Below are 21,605 nucleotides of genomic sequence, written 5' to 3' on the forward strand. Positions count from 1 at the left end.
CACTTATGTCTTATCATTATGCAGAATTAATCTGACTTGAGATGTGGAGTGCACCCAAGTCCTTTTCCCAGATTCCGACCATCCTTGCTGCTTTGAACATTTTCTTTCAAATTGCCACACTTCTATTGCATGAAAAACTACCCAAAAACAAGATACGGGAAAACACAGGAAAATTACGATGAAGCTTATGGAATGCTCATGCTCTCAACTCAGATTTACCCTTTGTGTGAGCAGGTGATTGCCTGCATAGGATTTTAATTCCATACACTAACCAGATGCAATTTTATTTATTTAAAAGCACTCAGTAGAAGCTTAATATAGTGGGATTTGGTGCACACTTCAGATTGATCGTTATTTTTTATGCTCACCTTGGGTGGTTCCCGAAACATCTGGTCCAGAGAGATAAACTCCAGGCTTGGTAGTAATTCAATAAACTGGCTAAAAGAGTCTAGTTTTATTGCATGGCATCTCACCAGGGTGAGATCAAAAAGCCGAGTCCATCTTGAATGATCTACAGAAAAAACAAATAGGTTTATCACAATGTATTTTCCTAAATGCACTTTCCAAGTTTGAATAATTACTCTTCTTTAACCACATCAATTTGGGTTTCCTTCTTCTCTTCTACCATTCCAAAAGTGTATTCACAGTTATTCTAATGAATCTATTTTTCTGAAAGCCTCCATTTTCACAGGTGGCTAGTTAAACAGAATAATAAATACTATTAAGACTAAAAAAAACCCCACTCCTCTCAAACTTAAAATACATTGCCTTTGTTACGGTACAGGTGAAACACAGAAAAATAACAAACAAGCACTTTGGAAATTAATAATTATTTCAGAAGCCTAAAGCTGGAACATTGAAAAATTAAGATTTTTTTTTAACTGACGAGTTTAAAATCTATAGGTTTCAATGAAATAATTCCTTCCATTAGCACAGCTTTCATTTCATGAATAGAAGTTTTCTCTGTTCAAGAATTGAGTAGATATTACTCATTGAATCATGAGTGGGTTTCCATTTAATGTTCAAGAAATGCATTTAACACCTTCCTAACTTTGTAATCAGGGGTTCACTGTGCAAGTATGTTTATATAGACTAATAATAAAATATTTGATATATTTTATTAAAACACATTTTACTGTATATGAGGCTACTCTTGAATGCTCCTCATGGTTTACATATGCATTGAATACCAGTTAAGCTATATTCAATATACTATTAGTTTATAATCCCCTAAATAATCAAAACCAAGTTATTTGAAGAGCTGCCTCTTTCAATACTTACACCTAGGCTTACTTGGTCTTTACGTTCTATGGAAGATCCCTTTCTTATGATTACAATAGGGCTGCAGTCAGCTGAAGATAATTTAGTGTAGAAGAGGGAACCATTATGAGGACTTGTGTGGAAATACTTCGACATTTTTAAATTGTTCAGTTATGTATTTTACAATATATATCCAATATAAAGTGGCAATGCCTTAGTCCTCATAAAAATAATCATTACGTGAGTATTCATTACAACCATTAGGGACCAAGGTTCCACTGAAAAAATATGGTTAATTTGCTCTTAAACTAATAGTTGTAATTTTATGGTTTTAATTTTTAACTTATTATATTGCATTGTTCCATTTTTCTTGTTTGTATTATAAAAGATTTTTACAAAAAAAGAACAAGAAATATGAATAACAATGTTAATGTTCCAGTAGTATTCATCACTCAGTAAAAAATAGACAGTAATACTTCTTTTCAGCAGTATATAATTGAAATGAAATGGCACTTAGATCAGTCATATAGGCTGCACGATGAAAACATACAGACATAAATTGTCATATATACAAAAACAATTCCCAAAAATAATCCATTTATTTAAGAAGAGGGTATGCAATTTATTGAGGGACATTACCAGATGTGAGTACAATACCTGTGATCCAGCTATTTGGATTATGTAAATGAGGGCAATTGTATATGACAAGATATTTAATTGAAGAGAAGACTTCGTTTACTGCTTTCATTCCTATGTCTGTGATAATGCCTGGATTTTCAACCACATCAGCTAATCCATACTTCACCAGATCTGCATTGATCATTTTACCTGGACACAGAGGGAGGAAAAAAAGAATCTTTTTTTCCCACAACTTTGCTATGCAGCTATGCAGTCTGAATACTGGCCACAGCTATATTAACTATTCACCTCTTGGTCTTAGAAATAGAATAGCAAAAACAAAGGAAAAATATGTTTTCTAATAGTCACAAATTTACGGACTGATCTGTAAAAGTTAACTTAGCAAACTGTGCTAAGGTTAAATTCCACCTAGCCCCCACTTTTTTTCTCTTTTAAAAGAAACTCAACAACAATGAAGTTTGGCATAATTATTCTGTTGGTGTTAAAGAATATGACAGAACAATGGGCTGCAAAGTTGAGATATATAAAATCAGTAAGATGAAACGCCAATATCCCATTACAGCTGCAGATATGAAGTTTATGTGGAAAAAAATCTTTAGCAAATTTGTTATTTCTTTACTCTCCTGGCATACACACAGGAATAAAGCTAGGTGTAAAACTCTACCACAGGCCTGCACAATGTATAGCCTGCAGGCCACACAAAGCCAAACATTTTTGAAAAATAACCAGCTGACTGCCACCAAATGTTACTGCCTGTAGGAAGGACCTTCAGCTGCCAGCTAGTTTTCACATCCATGTCCATCTCAAAAGGCACATTAATGCCTCTAGGTTTCATAGACAGTCAGCTTTGCTGGTGCCAATGTGCTGTTAGCTGCCAAAGAGCTAACTAGCCTGCTAGCTATTCCTTCGTGACCCATGATTATTTTTAAGGTATCAATCTGGTCCTTGGTCCTTTGCAAATTGTGCAGGCCTGCTTTACCATATGTTATCGCTAAAAAGACCAACTTTGGTTATTTCCTCTGCACATGCTTGATTAATCCTTCTTCGGGAAATGAGAACTTCCAATATTTTTTTGTAACAAGACCTATGTACATTATCACATTCTATGGTCTCATCAGACCAAGGTTTAATTCCCCCCGAGAAATTCCCAATGATGCAGAGCAGGGGTGTCAAACTGCCGGCCTGCGGGCCAGATGTATTATGGCGAAACCGCGTCCACCCCATTGTCAGCAATGGAAAAAAAAGTTGCGATATGTCGCAACACATCACGTGACCTTGCGAGTTTGACGCCCCGTTGTAGAGTTTTCACAGCTAATCTCAAGAAATGAAATGAGGTCCAGGCCACGCATGCATACTATTATAATCAAGGTTCCTTCTCTAAGTCCCAAGCACATTTGATGAGCAACCAAGACTTTAGGGTTGCCTCTAGATTACACAAGAATGTATCTTAACATTTGTACTCCTTTTAGGCAAATAATAAAATCCAGATCTACCCTAGCTGCTGATAGTTAACCAACAGAAAGATTGAAGGGTTTCATACACTGTAACAAAAACTCATCAACATATCCAAGATGTAGTGTTTCAAACTGGGGAAATTCCAATTCTGCCATTTTTAGTGCAGAGAATACTCCATCTTTGGTTAAGGAAGGCTGAATTCGTACTTCATGCAATCTGAAAAAAAATGAAAACCAAAGTAGGAGTAAATGTTAACCTGAGGCCATTGATATTAGAACCCTTGTTCAAAACAAAGCAACAGCAGAACACTTTTATTACCTCAACATTATTTCTTGATAACATCTATTATGATATTTATTACATGAATGAAGTAAATAGAAAGCAAGCCATGCCCCCCCCCCCAAAAGCAACACACAGCATTTAATCTGCATGAATGGTAATTGGTAAATGGTTATGGTAAACAGAATGGTAATTATGGTAATGATTGAAGCTTGGGAAACAACCTCTTGTCCATCAACAGGAGGGCTGATTTACTACAGCCTATCAGGTACTTAAGAGCCAGGACCTGGCAGCACAAGGAAACAACAGCCGATGACTTAATAGCCGGCCATCAACATCCCAATCAACAACTAAAAAGCCACACACAACTAGGCACCTCATAAATACTATGGATAGAATAGCCCAGATCACACATTCTGGTAGAGAGGTTCACTGAGGATGGGCTCCGGCAAGAGTTCCAAAAGCTCAGAAGATTAAACCTCTGGTCCCAGTGACCAACCCAGACTGGATAATGGTAATTTACTGACAGATAGATTCAAAAGACCGCTGACAGACAATTACCTTCGTGCAGCAGTTATGATGAGGTAGCCAAGATCAACTTCCAAAGCATTCTTACAAGCGCCTAGAACTATAGTGTGCAAATTTCTGAAGCCCCCTGAAAATCCAAAAAAATAAACAAAAAAGTAATTTCCATTGTGCTTTAGGAACAGTAATCGTAGAAGAAAGGTGGGAAGCAAAATTGAAAACCCAAACTTCTTTTATTACTATTTCAGCATAGTGTATGACTACTATTACTTAACAGATAAGAATCCCCCAGTATGTCAATCACAGCACACATCCTTCACTGCAATCTCTGCATACCAGTCTGAAACTTTTTTTCTAATATATTAACCAAATTTAACATTTTGATTCATATTCCAGGATCATGGGATTAATCCAAAGTGAAATCATACCCCTAGACTAAGGAGAATAAAGAACACACACACACTTAGAAAACCTTTTTATTGGGGGGGGGGACTTATTTCTATTGATTTCCCATAACCTCCTCAGTCCCCACAGCTACACTTTTCAACAACATAAACATGTTGCTTTATTGTTAGCGAACTTTCTCTATTTCATCAATTAGCAAATTCAGGAACAGAAGCCAAATCTGAACTCCACACAAATATATGTTCACCAAGAGAAGGGGCATTGTCTTACCGGAACGCCTTTTCTCAGCATGAGGAATGTAGAATCCATGAATGGGTTGTTATAGTTTTCTAGCCAATCAGACCAAACAATCAAAGTTGCCACGCCCCTACAGGGTCTGACCATGCCCCAGTTTCAAAAGGGTGAAGCTAATGATTGTGTGACGTGATGGCTCCCGGATTGCTGACACTAACCTAACTGCAAATAATAATCAGGGAGGGGGTGGATTCTACATTCCTCATGCTGAGAAAAGGCGTTCAGGTAAGACAACGCCCCTTCTCCAGCATGTAGGGAATGTAGAATCCACGAATGGGACATACCAAAGCCCCAATGATCCCACGGGTGGGAAGCAGGTTGGTTAAGTGTTGGCGCCGAAATGGACCACTTGTTGTAAAACCCGACAGCCAAAAGTGGCCTCTGCAGAAGCAAACTTGTCGAGCTTGTAGTGTCGAATGAATGGTGAAGGGGATGACCACGTAGCTGCCTTACAGATGTCCTCTATGGACGCCTGAGCTTGCCACGCTGCTGATGTGGAAGCGCTACAAGTAGAATGCGCTGTCAATCGACTTGGGACAGGTAAAGAGTAAGCCTGGTAAGATTGAGTGGTACAGGCCTTGATCCACCTGGCTATAGTAGAGGAGGAAACCTTATGACCCTTGGAAGCTGTGTGGAAAGAGACAAATAATGCCTCCGATTTGCGAAAAGGAGCTGTCCTCTTAATGTAATGACCTAGTGCCCTACGTACGTCTAGGAAATGCCACTGCTTCTCTAGTGCGTGAGAAGGATTAGGGCAAACGTTTGTTAATACAATTTCCTGGGTCCGGTGAAACAGTGTATTCACCTTGGGAATGAAAGAGGGATCTAACCTCATTGCCACTCTGTCCTGGTGGAAAGTACACAGGTCTTCCCTAACTGAAAGAGCGGCCAGCTCTGACACTCGCCTTGCTGACGTGATAGCCATTAGGAAAGCCACCTTATGGGACAAAATGTGAAGGCGACAAGACCTGATAGGTTCAAAGGGAGATCTTGTGAGTGCGTGTAGAACTCGAGGTAGTTCCCAAGAGGGATACCTGTGTACTACTGGAGGTCTGGTGTTGGAGACTCCTTTCATAAAGGACCAAACCCTGGGATGATGGGACAATGGAGAGGAGTTGGCACAGGTGAACATCGTAGAAAGAGCAGTCACCTGCTGATGCAAGATGTTGGGCGCAAAACCCTTATCCACTCCATCCAAGAGGTATTCAAGAATCACTGGAATAGTGATGGAAGATATGGACAAACCCTTACGGGTACACCAGTCACAGAAGTTCTTCCAAGTGGCATTATAAATTTGGTTCGTCGCCGGCCATCTGGAAGCTTGGATTATAGATATCACTCTTGAAGAGTAAGATCGCGCATCAGGAACTGGCATTCAGATGCCAGACGGCAAGTTGTAGCCACTGCGGATCCGGGTGCCCTATGGCCCCTTGCGTTAAAATTATCCTCTCTGGAGGGATATGCCAAGGGGGAGCTATGGCGAGGTTCACGAGATCCGTGAACCATGGACGCCTTGGCCAGTACGGGGCCACAAAGATTAGCTCCGCTCATTCCTGTAACAGCTTCCTGATGACGGCCGGGATCAGTGGAAGAGGTAGGAATGCATATAGAGGGCCCGCCGGCCAAGGACTGCGGAGGGGGTCTGCTCCCTCCGAACCTTGAGATAGGTCCCAAGAGAGAAACCGAGGAAGCTGGGTGTTCGCCGGGGATGCAAACAGGTCGATGTCGGGCCGACTGAAATGGTGAGTAATCTCCCAGAAGAGACAGGGATGCAGGCGCCACTCCGAATGATCTATCGCAGATCGACTCAGAAAATCTGCCTGGCAGTTCTCCACCCTTGATATGTGTTTCGCCTTTAGGGACAACAGATTCCGTTCCGCCCATGACCCCCGACATTGGGCTTTGGACATTAAGGTCCGCGATCGAGTGCCACCCTGTCTCTGTTGACATGGGCCTTTGCCGCCACGTCCATCAGAACCAACACTTGGCGGCCTGCCACCTTCCTGTGGAAATGGCGAAGTGCCAGGTGTGTGGCTCTGAGTTCTAACCAACTGATGCTTTTTTTGAGATCCCATTGAGACCACCGTCCCTGGGCGAATTGAAGATGTAAATGTGCCCCCCATCCAAACAGACTGGCATCTGTGGTCAAGGTTACTCGAGTCGGTTCTCAGAACAGGGACCCCTTGGACAATGCCGGGGACAACCACCAGGTAAGGGACGTGTCTGTGCTGGGACTCGCACCCTCTGTGGAAAACAGGCTACACCTCGTTTCTGGTATGGGAGTAGAAACCACTGTAGTTGTCTCGTGTGAAGCCTGACCCAAGGCACTATGGCAATACATGAGATCAGTTTCCCTAAGAACTGTGAAATCAGAAGTAGGGCCACTCATTTTTCCTTGCGCACTTTGGTGACCATGGTGCGTATACTGACCTGACGCTCTTGACACAGGAACACTTGGCACTGGTTGGCATCTATTACTGCACCCAAGTGTAGTAAATGGTTTGTTGGGATCAAATGGCTCTTTTGAAAGTTGATCATAAATCCATGATCCTGGAGCGTCCTGATCGTCAGTGCCACGTCTGATCGGGCGTTCAGTGCCGAGGACGACTGGATGAGGATATCGTCCAAGTAGCACTGAACGCAGACTGGTACTAACCTGAGCTGGGTGGCGAGGACAGCCAGGATTTTGGTGAAAACCCTTGGAGCACATGATAGGCCGAATGGTAAGGCCTTGTACTGATAGTGATGGTTGGAATACCTGAATCTGAGAAACCGTCTGTGACTTGGATGCATGGGAATGTGCAGGTAAGCTTCTTGCAGATCTATGGATGTGAGAAAATCCCCCGGCCGGATGCTGCCTAGAATGGAATGAAGAGTTTGCATCTTGAATTTGTGATACACTAGGAACAAATTTAGGGCCTTGAGATCTAGGATCACCCTCCATCCTCCCAAGGCTTTTGGTACCACGAACAGGATGGAGTAAAAACCTAGTCCCCATTGATCTGGGGGTACCCGCTCTATTGCCTCTATGCCTAACAGATGATGAATGGCCTCCTTCATGAGACCTTGTTTCACGGGATTTTGTGATAGGGGGCAGGTAATGAATCGCCGGGGAGAGGGTTAGAAACTTCAGAGACAGACCGTCTCTGATGGTGGTGAGAACCCAGATATCCGTGGTGGTGCTTTCCCATTTGTGGAAATAAAGTGCCAGTCTTCCACCTACGGGGGGAATCCGTCTCAAGTCACTTTGACTTTCGGAAAGGACAACCTCCTCTGCCATGACAGGGCCGCTTAGCCTGGAATTGTGGCTTTGGCTTCTCTCTGTAGCTGGACCGGTCCGAGGAGTGGTCCGGCCCCGCTTGAAAGGGCCGATACCCGCTCCAGGACGTTCGGTCTGAATCAGACTTAAATGACGGACACCTATTGTATGGTGAAAAATGTCTGCCCGTCTTTTTGACAAAGTGAGATAGTACTTTCATCTTTTCTTTGTTTTCAATCAGGTAAGGAGTAAGAGCCTCACCAAAAAGGTGACCCTTTTGATATGGTGCCGCTGCCATTCTCCATTTGTGCCTGGTGTCGGCCTTCCAATTCTTAAGCCAGAACAACCGACGTGCTGCCACGTTGGAAGCTATGGCTCGAGCCGAATATTTGGCCGATTGCAGAGACACATCCACCATGTATTCCAGTGCGGCCCTCAACTTGGTGACATTCTGATGTACCCTTACCTCGTCAGGGGATATCCTAGCCTGTAATTCCCGGAGCCAGATTAGAGAGATTCTGGCGAAGAAGGAGTTAGATGTTGAGGCTCTTATGGCCCATGCCGATGCTTGATGAGTCCTACGGAGGGAGATCTCTAATTTCTTGTCGTCGGCCTTAAGGGCCTCCGACATATCTCCTGGAATTTTGGTATCTGACAGTATGGGAGCGAGAGCCTCGTCTACTCCCAGAACTTCAAGGACATCATTGAGGGAAGGGACCATATCCAAGAGTTTACGATCCCCCAAGAGCAGAGAAAGTTCCAGGAGATCCCCATTGATCCTGAATGGATTTTAAAAACATGGGGGGAGAAGGTATCTGTAGGTTTCTTGTGACCGGTTCCAGAAACAGTAGGTCAGAACTCTGTCCAGAGTCCTGATCAGCCGTTTGTGGTTTCACCAGTTCAATCTTTCCAGTGACATAAGCCTTGTGCAAGAGAGAAAGGAAGGAATTTGGGTTAAACACCGCTACCATAGGAGTGGGCTCCGCCTGAATGTCTTCCTCGTCTGACCACATGGCTTCTTTGGGAATCTGCGCGGAATATTCCGATACCTCGCTCCCTTCAGATTGAGGTGGAGAACTGTGATCTGAGATCACATACTCCCTTGGATGCGTAGTTTCCATGGACGTAGGGAGGTTTGACGGTCCTGGGGTCGGAATGGCCCTCCCTGAGGATGCCATTGCCTGAGCCACCGCCTGTGAGATCATGGCCTGGAGCTGGTCAGTGAATGAAGGATGTTCAGGGGCCCGAAGGTGGGCCAGGTTGATGATTGGAATTGAATCTTGCATCTGCATTCTCAGATCTTGATCAAAGATAGACAGATGGTCCCGATTGTATCCAATCAAAGAACGCTGGTCCATGTTTTGCTCGGGGGACCAAGCCCGTAGAAAAGGGGAGGAATGATGGTCCCCTGATGTGGACGCACGAGAAGAAACAGAGACAGGTTGTGTCTCTGCCGCCCGTTGCTGGGCCTTAGAAAATTGTTGTTCCAGTGCCTGGTGTCTGCTATCTGCTTGCTTGTCAGCCGGCTTAGAGGTCCGTTTGATCTTGGCCTTGACCTTTTCTGGCGCATCTTGACTGGGTGACTTGTGTTTTGCGTTTCCACTGGAGGTGGAAGCCTGGGAAACGGTGTTATCTCCCATATTGAAACAAGCAACAGGAAACAGGTTTTCACCAGGAGATCCCTGGATTGGTCCTGGTCTGCAGGAGAAAAAGGCTATGGCCCACCTGAGTGGTACAGGCCTACACGAGGGTCTGTGAGGTCCGACCATGGAGTCACACTGCGCGATATAAGCTGCGCTTTACTTTGGGGGCTGTCCTTCCTCCCCTACAATTTTTCAGGCCCACTGTGATACTGTGACAATTTGGCCGATAATATATCAAATGCCAATGAAGGATGAATCTATATATGTATATAGAAATATATATTTGTTTTCTGAGATTTTCGCGGGTGTTTGTATGTAGGTCTTTGGTTATTCGGGTTTCTCCGGTGTCAAATTTGAAGTGTCTTGGCAACGTTTTGACGAAGCCTCATTCGTCATCTTCAGGCTGGTGTTTTCAGCTTCGTGCTTCTAGGATCAATGTGTGATCGTAGCTGTTTCTTCCTTTTAACTGCCAGTGGGGGTATGAACTGATTGGATGAGAGCTTGGATGTGTTCTGATTGGATGGAGGTGTGTTCTGATTGGATGGGGGGTTGGCTGTGCTCTGATTAGATGGGGGGGTTGGCTATGCTCTGATTGGATGGGGGGTTGGCTGTGCTCTGGTTGGTTGGGGGAGTGTTCTGTTTGGGTGGGGGCTTTGTTGTGCTCAGGTTAGTCTGAGTTGCACGGGGAAGTGAGATGGTGAGCTTTATTGCTATTGTTTGGCTTCGTATGTATGTTTCATCCATACATGAAGCAAACTGACACCCACCATGAAGATGAGGCACGACCACGAATGCGAAGCCAAACAGTTAAAAGGAAGAAACAGCTACAATCACACATTGCTCCTAGAAGCACAAAGCCGAAAACACCAGCCTGAAGATGACGAATGAGACTTCGTCGAAACATCGCCAAGACACTTCCAATTTTACGTGGGAGAAAACCCGAACAACCAAAGACCTACAGATATATATATATATATATATATATATATATATATATATATATATATATATATATATATGTCTTTTTTTTACCCTCGTGTCTCACTTAGTGGCGGCTAGGACAGTATCTGCCAGCCACTAGATGCAGACAGCAGAAAACAGGCAAGGCAAGCAGCAGTCCAATCTGTGACACTAGATATTTGAGAGGGACAGAAAGTAACTGTATGGCAGCTAATACTACAAGTCAAGAAAGGGTGCAACTCAAGTAGGAAAACTTGGCTGGTTGATTGAGTATGAATGAGTCAAGCTATTCTCCCTATCGGCCATGAGGTAGTTCAAAATGGCGTCTTGCCAGGAAGAAAAAGGAGTGAGGCAAAAGGAATAAAAAGATCTGACTAGTAGGGGGGATAACAGGAACCCCTGCTCCCCCCACATGAAGTTATTCCTCTAAAATTGCAATTAAGGTGGGCTCACAGGAACTGAGATCAGATAATGGAGCTATTAACTGAATGCGATCGTACGGAGGCTCAAAATGGCAGCCACGACGATCCACACTAGCCTGAGAGTCCTGGGAGTAAAAAAAAACAAAAAAACCCCAAACTTTCTCTAACAATAGAACTTGCAAAAGGGATCCGAGAAAGGCACCCCCTAAACTATAAGCGATTAACGCTGAGAAGAGTAAGGGATCACGTGTAGGAGTAAAAATGGTGACCGTAAGGATCTCTAAGAGAAAAAAGGAACCCAGTTCCTCTAAGGGAAGAAGTAGGCAGAAAAGAAAAAAACAACAATAAAGGTGTTTGAGAGTGATGGTGGGGGGAAGGGATCGCCGCACTTCGTGTAAAGCAGCGATCGCGACGATCAGCTGGCTGCCGGTAAAGGCCTTGCCTATGAGGGAATTTAAATTGGCAGGGAAAAAAGGAACAAAAAGGAGAAAACTAATGCAGCTCTGAGCCCAGAACTGAACTATCTCCCCCTCCCCCAAAGGAAAGGGTTGAAGAATCCACGAATGGAAATAAAATACCTGACTAATCTAACTTTTGGAGCCAAATATCCACGTCTCTTCAGGGCTGAGACCAAACGAAATTGGGGCATGGTTAGACCCTGTAGAAGCGTCGCAACTTTGATTGTTTGGTCTGATTGGGCTAGAAGACTATAACAACCCATTCGTGGATTCTACATTCCCTACATGCTGGAGAATATTTTACCCCTTAAGCAACCCAAGGGAAGTATTAACTTCTTAAATTTCAAATATAAGAATTCTGTATATTCAGATGTACCTAGTATCTTTTTTTATATTAAAAGCAACTCTTATTTCTGAATATATTAGCAATATTCATTTCTATAAAGGAGAAGATGAAGAAATAATGGAAAAGTAAGAATTGTCCTTAATTCCAGAGAATTTTCATACCAGATCTCCAGCTGTCTTCTACAACATGCTGAATGAGACCTCCAAGAAAAGGAACTCGAACCAATTCTAGATGTTCTAAGTTTCGAGCAGAAGCTAAGCCAGTGACCAGGGGAACATACTTCAATGAGTTTGTGGGTCCTACAGAAGAAAGAAAAAACAAAATTCACATTCAGGCAGCTAAATAAAAGCATAGAAATGTTAGCATGTACTTTGTTTTATTAACATTTCAAACATTTTCATTCATGTGACAAAACTGTTACTTTCTATGCAGAAAATGCATAGATATAAAGATATTTTATCTACATCTCTACATTCCTGTAATTCTGCAAAGTCATGGCAGATTATTCCCGATATATGGGATACAATTTCCCTGTTTACCTCCACATGACATAATTAAATCTTGTGTCCTGCAGGAAAAGACAGCTAAGATAACTTATCAGAAAAAAAAATAGTTCAATTTTCAAACTGTGAACAAGGAACAGCAATTTTAACAACTGAATCAGTATTAATCAGATTTGGAGCACAGACTGACATTGACATTACATTACTACTATCTGGACAATAATCCCACATCTTTCCAAATGCTTGAAATGTTTAGGAAATTGTACTGTAACACATTTTAACCTAGATAATGTTTGAAGCAGCAAGACTGCTCTTTTACCTGCACAATTTCTCATGACAAAAGTGCGTAAGCTGATGCAAAGGAAATCCTTAAAAGGTTGTGGTTTGGTGAGTCTCACCCACTTCAGGTACAGATGCCTCAGCATTGGAATACAAGGAATGTCAGGGACATTAACTCCTAAAAAAAAATACACAGAGCAGCAAGTTGTAGTCAAAACCAGGCATTTAACAGAGAAACACTGCAAATGTAAATGGCAAACCATGTGTTTGATGTGTCAGGCTACAGGTAGTTCTCAACTTATGGCAACTGGGAACGGAACTTCAGTCATTAAATGGTGCAGTCATTAAGCGAGTCATCATGTCACCACATCCAGTTTTATGACCATTTTTACCAGGGCCATTAAGTGGCTTTTTCCGAGGTCATCATAGATTTTGAACTGTTGTTAAATGAACTATTGTAAATTGTGGACTACCTGTAGTATTAATCCAGTAATCCAGTGTTGATAGTGAGCATGTATTTTACAGTGTTGAAAGAATATATTTGTTTCATCTATTAATATAAATAGCAACTATCCTACTATTGCAAAAAATAGCAACTCTATTCACAATATGTTTTGATTTCATAGCTTTTCAAAATGTTCAGCTGCTTTAATATCACAAATGTATAATTCTTACCTACTAAGTGCAAAGTTTGAATTTTAGCTCCTATTGGTATTTTCAATTTATTTTCAGGTGGAATTGGGAAGGCACCATTACGATTACGAAACTTCCCTAGGATGTGAACTTGGGGCATGTATGTCCAAATGGCTTCTACTAGTTCCAAATGGGAAGTCTCAACACCCTAAGTAGTATGGGAAAAAAAATCCAGAATGAATAGTCAAGCATCATCATAGCAAAAACAAGAGAAGGACAAGGGGGGACATGATAGCAATATTCCAATATCTCAGGGGCTGCCATAAAGAAGAGGGAATCAAGATATTTTCCAAAGCACCTGAAGGCAGGACAAGAAGCAACGGGTGGAAACTAATCAAGGAGAGAAGCAACGTAGAACTAAGGAAAAACTTCCTGACAGTGAGAACAATTAATCAGTGGAACAACCTGCCTCCAGAAGCAGTAAATGCTCCAAAACTGGAAGTTTTTAAGAAGAGACTGGTCAGCCATTTGTCCGAAATGGTGTAGGGTTTCCTGCCTGAGCAGGGGGTTGGACTAGATGACCTCCAAGGTCCCTTCCAACTTTACTACTATCATTATTAATATTTTTCTTATTAATATTACCTGAACATTGTTGCCAACTTACATACAATTCTGTATTAATATTAAGCCAACTTCACTGACAATTATTAATTGTACATTAGTTGCATATCATATATGCATTAAAAACAGCAGATCTAAATCTCCTTGCTAAGATTTATACCTTGTCTTTCTAAGAAACCATAGCATAGCAACCAATACAATTATCAACATTTAAGTATCCATAAAACAACTCTTCAGACTGTTATATAAAACTGTATCCTCAGGACTATTTTGACAAACCATATGTTGATACATCATAGCTAGTTACAACACTAAACTTGCCAATTTTTGCAACTCCATCCCTAAATTATTTTTCCTCACTCTGCAAATAAACTATATAGAAAGCAAACATAATTAGTGTATATATATCATGTGATTTTATGTAATACACTGTTCTTTCTATGCTATGTTTCATTCATAGACTGTTCACTTCTTATAATAACAGATTGGGCTTTAAGGGCAAACTTCCAGATTTAATTAACACAGAAAACTCCATGTGAGTTTTTTAATTACAGTTGTTTCAGATGTGATAATGAAACCCAGATTCAAGGGCATGGAATTGAATTTGATCCATAAAATACAAACCCATCTGTCCTTCCAAACTGTCTCCAGTTAATTCTTATCCAGAATGACAGCTGTCAAATGAAATTACAAATTTATGTTTTGAACACATACCAAGAGATTTGGGCACGCCTGCAAAGCTTCTAGCACCCCAGGAATGCTGAAGGCTTCATAACCCCGAACCCTACGTCTGTCAAGGTGCCTGGGATGAAGGCCATACAGCTGCTCAATGTCTGGCATTTTCTTCAGCAAGGTTAGGAAGCTGGAATCTGTGAATCCTGTACAAAAAATCCATATTGCACTTTTTATTAAAAATTGGTTATCTAGATGCACAAAGGCAAGTAACTTGTCTTTATTTTATCATATATACACACCACCATTTCTATTTTGGCATAATATTTTGTAATTTTAGAATTCAAAGACAACACTGCAGAAAGATGGTACTACTACTGAGGAAAAACTAAACTATATGCAAGAAGGTAAAACATAATTGAAATAATAGTTACAAACGGACGGGGTTATATATTTAATCAAATAACTATTTAATTCCCCAAAATATAATTTGTTAAGTGGTGTCATAGATCTATGTTATAATTGATCATGATGACTAGTTTGACTAGTTTTTTTATCACAGATCTTGGATTTTGTGTTTGTGTGATAAGTACATTATGTTATTATTCACATACTCCCAATTTTAAATTTTCCTTCAAAAGGAAGAAAGTCATTGGGCATTGTTCTACAAGGCTTCCTTATTCCCCGTTTTAAAGGGAAGTACTAAACTTGCCCTTTCTGAATCTGTAACTTCTTCCAAGTTTTGCTGACCATTTAGAATACCTGCAAAATATTAGGCAATTTCAGACATTTTCCATAGCAATCTAGAATAAATCCCCAGTGATTTAGGATAAAGATTAAATTGACTCAGAAGATTCCTATTCCATTACTTCTGCCTAGCTGATTGCCTAATCAAAAGTTACTTTCTCTTAAAATATGTGCATGTTACTAAGAGTTCCTGCCATCTCTTTATTATTCTGGGAAGCTTTCCTATATACACATAACATTTGTGGAAATTCTCTGTTATTTTAAATGCTATAGCTAAGCAGAAAATGTAATCAAAGTTGTCATGATTCATAGTACCACTTACCAGTGGGCATGTACTCCCACCAGCGACCTGCGCAGAGATCCACAACTTTAACTACTCTTAGATACAAGATGACAGCTTCCTTTAACTTCCGGGAGAGGCATTCCATGCACATGATATCCTGCAGGGGAAGATACCTTCAAGAAGGGAATAAAATGGGATTAATTGTTGGATGGTTTCTTTCCTGTACTATTATACTAAAGAGCAATTTGTATACTAAAGAACATCTACTAACAACTACAGCAAGAAATAAATTCGACAGTAAATGAAAACAGAACTGTAATAAAACAGGCCATGATTTACTTATTCTTTTTCAATCATCTAGTAACAATTGTTCCTTTAGGAGAATCACATGCTAAAATTTTAAAAAGACAAAGCATCACATGTGTAACAATTGCCATTCAATCATGGCACCATGACTTCAAAATTTCCAGACTGAATTTTTAGAATAGCTGGGAACCAAGCACATATTTCTCAGGAATGAAAAAACAATAATGTAAGTTACTATAGAGGACATTTGATAAATGAGTCCTGTATCTTATAGTCATCCAAAGTAAAGAGAAAAGAACCCTTCTCTCTGTAGTGCAAAATTTTTTATTTCATATTCAGCAATGTTAAATCATTACTACACCAAGAGTTAATCTCTCTTTTTTTTTTAAATGAAACTTTTAATACAATTAAAAAGGCCTCCTTGTCTGGAACAGCACAATCCCAAAGATAAGGTCAGGCTCTACTTTTGGAAAGCGGTTAAAAGCTGGCTTTTTCAGAGGGCCTTTGGATATAGTAAAAATGGTTACTTGCTCCTAAACAAGTGGCACTAGGCAATGTGTGAATGATTATACTTTTTTTTCTGCAACACAAAGTGTTTCACAAATTAATAATTGATGTATTGGCATGCATGTTACCCAAACCTCTAAACCAGGCATGTCAAACTGCTGGCCCACGGGCCGGATGCATCACGCCGAAACCGCACCCACCCCATTGCCGGCAATGGGGGAAAAGTTGAGATACATCGCGCGACATCACATGACTTTGCGAGTTTGACATGCCTGCTCTAAATGGAAGCAGTTAAATGTCAACATTAGGCAGATGCTTGTTATCACTGACCTTTAAAATGAATGATAGGAGATATTAAAACCGAAACAAAAACTATTTTCTTACCTAAAGATATGGCAAAGCACTTCATGTGAAAGCTGGTTCATGTAGTCTTTCAGCTCAGCAGCTTTCATGCATACAGGGCTTTCCCGGTTTGTGGAATACACTTTCACATTTTTCCGTCTAGGCCCCATTTTGATTGTACTTGCAGATTATAGGGTACTGCACTTCTAAGAACAGTAAAACTGAAAGAGAAAATTAAAATAAGTGAACAATTTGAATGGCAACTCAGATTAACATATATAAAGTCTATGTAAGACTTATATCTGCACAAAGCTTAAACACAATGCAAAAAATAAAAGCAGCCTTCTGGAAAGATGTGTTATACTCTCCACTATGCACAGTATCTTCCATTTGGATATAAGAATGGAAGACACTTTCTGATTAGGACAAACCAGTTTGTAAATGAAACCCAAGTCACATCTCTTGTGAACAATCATTAGAGTTAGTGAAGAATTACAATTAGCATTCTATTTATTCAAAACCAAAGGAAATGTGTTTTTTTATTAGCTTAGTCCTTTGAGTTCTTAATAAATAATACCATGCATTCATATTCAGTCATAATCACAATTTATTTCAGAGAGTTCAGTGAGAATTGCTAACATAAGTAACGAAGGATTAAAACTGAATAGCAAATTTCAAAATATATTTGTTCTTATAAGTTATATACCAACTCTTAGAAATAAATCTCACTGAATTTAGCAAAGGATAATTAAGTCAACATCCATAAAATTGTTTTAGAAATCCGAGTGGCTACTTTATGTAACAATTGTCACCAATTAAACTTTCTATATATAATTTCCCACAAGTCTCCCAATTTACAATCTTCCACAACTGTACATTATGCAATTCAGATAACATGCCATGCCTTTCATGAAGTAGCCTATAATTTAAAAATTAAATACAAGTAGCCTATAATTTAAAAATTAAATCAAGTTCATCAGTATGCAAAACTTTGCATGTGTTTGAACCACACAGTCTAACAAAGACTCAACGGAGTAAAGAAATGCATTAGTCAAAGGAATCAACAATTATATTACAGAATATACCACAGGTGTTTTTTTTAATTCATAATTCAAGAAATTAATTAGTTTTCCCTTCATTTTGGCTGAATTCACACAACAAAGTAGATTATGCTCAGATGGATTCCAGTTGATTATGTGAAGCCAGTAACTGTATTTTGGTAACATGTAATTATGAATACTTGTTTTGTGAGAATCCTTTACTGTATTAAACAGGGGGGGAGGGAATCATTATCACTAATTCTATAAAACTGGTATATATGTGCTAAGTATAATTCCTCTATTGTGAGTGCCCCAGTATTGTGGGTCATCCTAAGCCTTTGAAGAGCTCCAATATTCTGTGAAGCTTAATTGGAAGAAATAAAAATAGAGTGTCATTTGGTGTTCCGGGGGCAACAACGGAAACTATAATAAAACTGACCCACCCATCTCTCTTCTTAAGAATAAGACAACAGGAGTGAGGAAGACACAAAAGAGTTGCTTGTCACGTCTGAAAGTCATCAACAAGACGAAGTCCCACCTTCAACCACAGCTGTGTAAGCCTAAACAAATCAGGAAGGCAGCTCCTCAAGGCCGGTAATAAGTAGGCCGCGGTGCTCAAGGCAACAAGACACGGGCAAAAGGGCCTGGCTGGTCATTTAAGAGCGTTATCCATCCTCGGAGAGGCTGCTCCCTTCGGTTGCCATCTCTGGGGTGTATCACCATCCTGCCCGGAAAGGGGGAAGGTCGGAAATCAGCGCTGACCCCCAAAACAGGTCTCCCGTAGGAGCTCCTCGAAAGCAACGGCAGAAACAGCCTTGACTGCCGAACCGTCAACTGGCCTCCCCCGGAGTACCGGCGCCGACCAACTCCCAACCTCTCCCCCGGTCGCCTACCAGCTCAGGAGACGCTTCCTCCCCACTGCCTCACAACACTTCCGCTTCCTGTCCGTCCCTCACAACTTCCGTAAACTTTGTCCCTTCTCCCCAAAAGAGACCAGAGAGAGAGAGAGAGAGAGAGAGAGAGAGTGACAAGTGGTTCCACAACCCTCACTTCCGGCACGCTATACCAGATTTAGGTGTGGAAGGAAAGAGATTTATAAAAGCTGCCGCTGGGAGGTTTTCATTCCTTTTCTGCCTTTGCTCTTTAAACTGGCTCCTTTCATTTACACTAGTTTCAATCTTGGTCACAAAATTGTAGCAAAGACAAACCCAGCTTTCACATGTTTGTTGATTCTCCTAGTCTTAAAGGAGAGTTGCAGTTTTTCCCCCCTCATTAGATATTGTAGCTCTTTGCATCTTAAATCATTTTTGCTTTTACCTGAAACTGTTAGCATTGCATCAGAAGAAGTTAATATAGCGTTTAACTCTTGAGCCTTTAAACCTCGGTAGGGGGCTTCAGCTTAAATGCTTGATTTTAAAGCCTGGAAACAATTGTCAGAACATTTTTAAAAAATCCTGCAGAGGGAATTGGACATGGAGGTTTATGCGTTTTGCTTGCTTTTCCTTTTTTGTTTTTATTAAGATGAATGGTGGTTTAGTATAACGTCTTTCATCCAACAACAAATATGTTTTCATGAGAGCATCCAATCAAGAGCAAGCGGGGCAAATGCCCTGTGAACCTCTCCCCTCATATGGAGGACGGCATCGCTCGGGAGCCGGAAGTACTTCTGCGGGCCTCTTGGACTGAAACCCCGCGTCCTTTTGCTCTCGCCAGCATGGCCACCGCGCTGCTCCGCCGCTGCCTGTCTTTGGCCGCGGCCACTGTGGCTGCTCGGCCGTCCCGTCGCTTTCTGGGCGCGTCGGCAGCAGCGCACTTCCAGCACCTGCTGGTGGAGAAGAAGGGAGCCGGGCAGAGGGTGGCGGTGATCCAGCTGAACCGCCCGAAGGCCCTGAACGCGCTTTGCGATGAGCTGATGCTGGAGCTGAGTCAGGCGCTGGACGCGCTGGAGCAGGACCCGACCGTGCGCGCCATCGTGCTGACGGGCAACGAGAAAGCCTTCGCCGCTGGCGCGGACATCAAGGAAATGCAGCACCGGACTTTCCAGGAGTGCTACGGCTCCAACTTCCTCGCCCACTGGAACCGCCTGGCCAGCATCCGAAAGCCGGTCATCGCCGCCGTCAACGGCTACGCGCTGGGCGGCGGCTGCGAGCTGGCCATGATGTGCGACATCATCTACGCGGGCGAGAAGGCGCAGTTCGGGCAGCCGGAGATCCTGCTGGGCACCATCCCCGGCGCCGGCGGGACGCAGCGGCTGACCCGGGCGGTGGGCAAGTCGCTGGCCATGGAGATGATCCTGACCGGGGAGCGGATCTCGGCCCACGAAGCCAAGCTGGCCGGCCTAGTCAGTAAAGTCTGCCCAGTGGAAAAGTTGCTGGACGAAGCCATCAGCTGCGGGGAGAAGATCGCCCGCCACTCCAAGCTGGTGGTCGCGATGGCTAAGGAAGCGGTCGACGCCGCCTTCGAGCTCAGCTTAGCCGAGGGCAACCGGCTGGAAAAGAGGCTGTTCCACTCCACTTTTGCCACGGAGGATCGGAAAGAAGGGATGGATGCCTTTGTGGAGAAGAGAGAAGCCAAGTTTAAAGACCATTAATTCCTCCTTTGGGGAGGGGGGCATAATGACGGTGGTGGGCTAGGAATGCAGTTACATTTGTAGAAGACAATATACAGGTGCAATTTGCCAAAAGAGGCCTTGATTTGGAATCCCTGGACCCTAAAATGACAGCTATCCCCTTTCAAGAAAGTGGTCACAGCTCTAATTATTGGCACCATGGTGTGCAAAAATCAATTTCTTTGGGAAGGCAGTGATTGAAAATAAAATTTATCCCAATCTCCCTTAAAAAAGTGGTCTTTGTAGAATGCCTTGGATTGCATAAAAATGGAAGCTTTTGTGTCCACAGTAAATGGGCAAAAATACAAAGTGAATGGAATAGTCGTTGAGGCACTAGAAAATGGATTGATCTATCCAGAATCATACTGGTGTGCCTGCTGAATTCTGTTATCTTGGTGATAAATCTGAGCTTTTAGCTACTAATGTCCTCTATAAGCTATAGAGTAAGGTACATCTGGTGTGATTACATGTGGTTAAAAAGTCTATAAGCTCAGTTCTAATCAAGAATATGCTGGTGCAACAAACAGGTCAATGGAAGCACTTCATAAGTTTCATAAGCTAGAGTTAATAACAAACCAGCAAGTAAGAAACTGCTGTGTCATTGTTGCAGCAGAAAGTTGGTTAAAGCATTCTGTCCTGGATAGTACTGTCAGTTTGAGTGGATTTTCAACATTTTGAGAGTGGGCATCAGAATTTCATTTTTAATGTGTGCCAGTGTGTTCACAGAAAACAATGACAGTAAAGGTTATCTTATAAGCTAATGAAAAATGCAAAAAAGTATTCTCATGTATTCCATTGATTTCTTAATTGCAATAAACACTTAATAAAATGACATTATTTAAAAATAGATTGTATCCCTTGCCTGCTCTGCCTTTCATCTGATTTTTTAAACAAATAGTTTTATTCAGATATATTCAGGAGTAACTCTGAGGTAAAAGGGGAATTGCTTACTCCAATAGTGAGCATTATACTTTATTGCTGCTCTTTACTGCTGCTCTTTTACCCAAGACAGCTAATAGAACTGTCTCTGAATTTCAGGACTAGAGCATCAGCCATTGCTTCTTTGCCCTGTAATTTTAGGAATGATTTGCTAATTTACAACGAGTAATGTATTTTAAT

The 21,605-nt window shown here is 41.7% G+C and overlaps 2 protein-coding genes across 4 annotated transcripts in view; one reads left to right on the plus strand and one right to left on the minus strand.

Annotated features, from left to right (window-relative positions):
- Positions 1-18,839, minus strand: part of FBXO38 (F-box protein 38) — a 41,795-nt gene extending 22,956 nt beyond the window's left edge. Inside the window, exons 1-12 of one of the 3 annotated variants that reach the window (XM_039352917.1) lie at positions 18,772-18,830; positions 18,417-18,602; positions 16,881-17,059; positions 15,723-15,856; positions 14,696-14,859; positions 13,403-13,568; positions 12,768-12,905; positions 12,107-12,244; positions 4,195-4,288; positions 3,440-3,570; positions 1,918-2,088; positions 369-511 (exon numbers count right to left, since the gene is read on the minus strand). In XM_039352917.1, coding sequence (XP_039208851.1) covers positions 369-511; positions 1,918-2,088; positions 3,440-3,570; positions 4,195-4,288; positions 12,107-12,244; positions 12,768-12,905; positions 13,403-13,568; positions 14,696-14,859; positions 15,723-15,856; positions 16,881-17,008 — 1,407 coding nt within the window. In that variant the 5' untranslated portion in view covers positions 17,009-17,059; positions 18,417-18,602; positions 18,772-18,830. Of the gene's footprint in view, positions 1-368; positions 512-1,917; positions 2,089-3,439; positions 3,571-4,194; positions 4,289-12,106; positions 12,245-12,767; positions 12,906-13,402; positions 13,569-14,695; positions 14,860-15,722; positions 15,857-16,880; positions 17,060-18,321 lie in introns of all 3 variants that reach the window. The other 2 variants (XM_039352928.1, XM_039352906.1) reach the window with 2 other exon arrangements.
- A 654-nt stretch (positions 18,840-19,493) lies between these two features.
- Positions 19,494-21,333, plus strand: ECHS1 (enoyl-CoA hydratase, short chain 1). The gene has a single exon (XM_039352943.1). The coding sequence runs from the start codon at positions 19,509-19,511 to the stop codon at positions 20,466-20,468; it is 960 nt and encodes a 319-aa protein (XP_039208877.1). The 5' UTR covers positions 19,494-19,508; the 3' UTR covers positions 20,469-21,333.
- The last annotated feature ends 272 nt before the right edge of the window (positions 21,334-21,605 follow it).

This window comes from Crotalus tigris, unplaced genomic scaffold, assembly GCF_016545835.1.
Source record: "Crotalus tigris isolate CLP2741 ecotype Arizona unplaced genomic scaffold, ASM1654583v1 scf7180000017568.12009008, whole genome shotgun sequence".
Taxonomy (NCBI): Eukaryota; Metazoa; Chordata; class Lepidosauria; order Squamata; family Viperidae; genus Crotalus; species Crotalus tigris.

What these genes read in the sequence shown, in the direction of transcription:
- ECHS1 (XM_039352943.1), top strand. Translation starts at nt 19,509, where the DNA reads ATGGAGGACGGCATCGCTCGGGAGCCGGAAGTACTTCTGCGGGCCTCT.